Below are 1,974 nucleotides of genomic sequence, written 5' to 3'. Positions count from 1 at the left end.
GTCTCAGGAGTCTGGGACATCAGGGTCTCAGGAGTCTGGGACATCAGGGTCTCAGGAGTCTGGGACATCTGGGTCTCAGGAGTCTGGGACATCAGGGACTCAGGAGTCTGGGACATCTGGATCCGTGACCTCAGGTGAAGAGGTGGGCTCGCTCCGGGAGCGGATCATCGCAGAGAACACCATGGTGGTCCTGCTGCAGGGCCTGCGGGGGGAGGTGACCACCGTGGACCTGAGGAACGAGTCCACGGCTCGGGGACGTGTGGTCAACGTGGACGCCTTCATGAACGTGCGCCTGGAGGACGTCCTGTACCGGGACCGGCGGGGGCGGAGCTCCCAGCTGCAGGACCTGTTCATCACCGGCAGGAACGTGCGCTACGTGCACATCCCCGACCACGTGGACATCATGAAGACCATCCAGAACCAGCTGGCCAGGATCCACAGAGTCCGAAACTTCACCGTCCAAGGAGGGGGGAGGAAAGAGTTCTGCAAGAAGACCAAATAACTTTTTTACAATTTTTATTTCAACCGGACCGGACAGAACCGGACCAGACTGGACCGATGTGGCTCAGRGGAAACCTGGTTCTGGTTTCAGACGTAAACCTGAAACTTAAAAACTGTTGGAAAAGATGAAACAAAAAGTTTCATTTTATAAAAGAAACTTCAAACGTCTGAAATTAATTTTTTTGTTTTTCAGGTTTGAATAAAAACAGAAAAACTTTTTATTGTTTTTTTTTATATAAAAATCTACATTTTTACAAACAAATCAGAACCTCTAACATTTAAAGTGTCAATAAAAATAAAAAGTGAGGATTTTATTTACAATAAAACAATAAAACTCAACAAACTAATTCAGTTTCTGCAGTCGTCTGATGGAAACAGAACCTCTGGTGTTCCTGCAGTTCTGCTCGGTGTCAGCAGGTCCGGTTGTGGTTCTGAATAATGTGTCTGTGTGACTTAATAACTGCTCTGACAGGAAAACACCAGCAGCACCTCTGCACCAGTGGCCCGACAGAACCCAGCAGAACCCGGCAGAGAGGAGCCCAGTGTTTGGTTTGGCTGCTGGGAATGTGAGGAATCTGTGGAGAGTTTGTTATTCCAGCGACAGGAAGAGGACGAGGTGCAGGACCGTCCCTCAGAACCAGAACCTTGTTTTTCAGACCCGTTGGTTCTGACAGCAGCCACATAATGAGCAGGGCCACACGGACACTCACTGCTCAGAATAGAAACTAAAACCACACAAACAACCAGCGTCTCGCAGACTGAAAACAACTTTTATTTTGGTAACTGAAGGATTTTATTCTTCAGCTGCTTTTAAATAAAAACATTTGTTTCAGACTCAGAATAAGAAAACATGAAACTGAATATTCAAGTTATTAAAAACATGAAAACAAACTTTGAATGTTTCTGTTCTTTAAATTTAATCCTAAAAACGGACAGAAAACCTTGAATAAATAAATAAATATTTATTCTCTGAGGTCTGAACAGAACCAGAACCTAAAAGAAGGACTTTTAATATTTCAGCTCAGAGCTGAGATTAAAACAAAGATGTCTGTTAATCCAGGACACCCCCCTCCTCCCCCTCCCTCTCAGTTATTTCCTGTCCCACCCTCCAGGCTGAGGACTGAACAGGACTCTGTTGGACTGCACTCAGCTCAGACCTGCACAGAAAGCAGCTTCCAGCTTGGGCTTTTATTTTGAAGTCACATTGTGGTTTTACAGACTTGAGGAAGGAGACCACCCTGACCCCCAGGACCCCCACAGAGAGAAGGATGAGGATCAGAGACCTGGACAGCATGAGGACCGGAGGATCATCTGTAATCTGAAGGATTAAAACCAACAGGGTGAGAGGAAAGAAAGTTTACATTTTTAACTTAAACTACCTATAACTAATCCTTTATTACTGCTAACTACTTTTAACTAACCCTTTCTTAATGTTAACTAACTTAAACTACCTTTAACTAATCCTTTATTACT

At 45.0% G+C, this 1,974-nt stretch overlaps 2 protein-coding genes across 2 annotated transcripts in view; both read left to right on the top strand.

Annotated features, from left to right (window-relative positions):
- Nucleotides 1-1,974, top strand: part of eva1bb (eva-1 homolog Bb (C. elegans)) — a 9,483-nt gene that overhangs the window by 1,736 nt on the left and 5,773 nt on the right. The window contains exon 2 of the mRNA XM_014031912.1: nt 1,720-1,841. The gene's annotated coding sequence lies outside the window, so the exon portion shown is untranslated. The remainder of the gene's footprint in view (nt 1-1,719; nt 1,842-1,974) is intronic.
- Nucleotides 2-848, top strand: lsm10 (LSM10, U7 small nuclear RNA associated; the record flags this gene model as incomplete). The annotated part of the gene is made up of 2 exons (XM_014031903.1): nt 2-42; nt 91-848. Coding segments are annotated over 2 exons (453 nt in total), but the record flags the coding sequence as incomplete, so codon positions are not given.

The sequence above is a fragment of the Austrofundulus limnaeus genome, unplaced genomic scaffold, assembly GCF_001266775.1.
Source record: "Austrofundulus limnaeus strain Quisiro unplaced genomic scaffold, Austrofundulus_limnaeus-1.0 Scaffold1346, whole genome shotgun sequence".
NCBI lineage: Eukaryota > Metazoa > Chordata > Actinopteri > Cyprinodontiformes > Rivulidae > Austrofundulus > Austrofundulus limnaeus.
The sequence above is the reverse complement of the archived record's forward strand: the minus strand, read 5'-3'. Positions and strand labels throughout refer to the sequence as shown.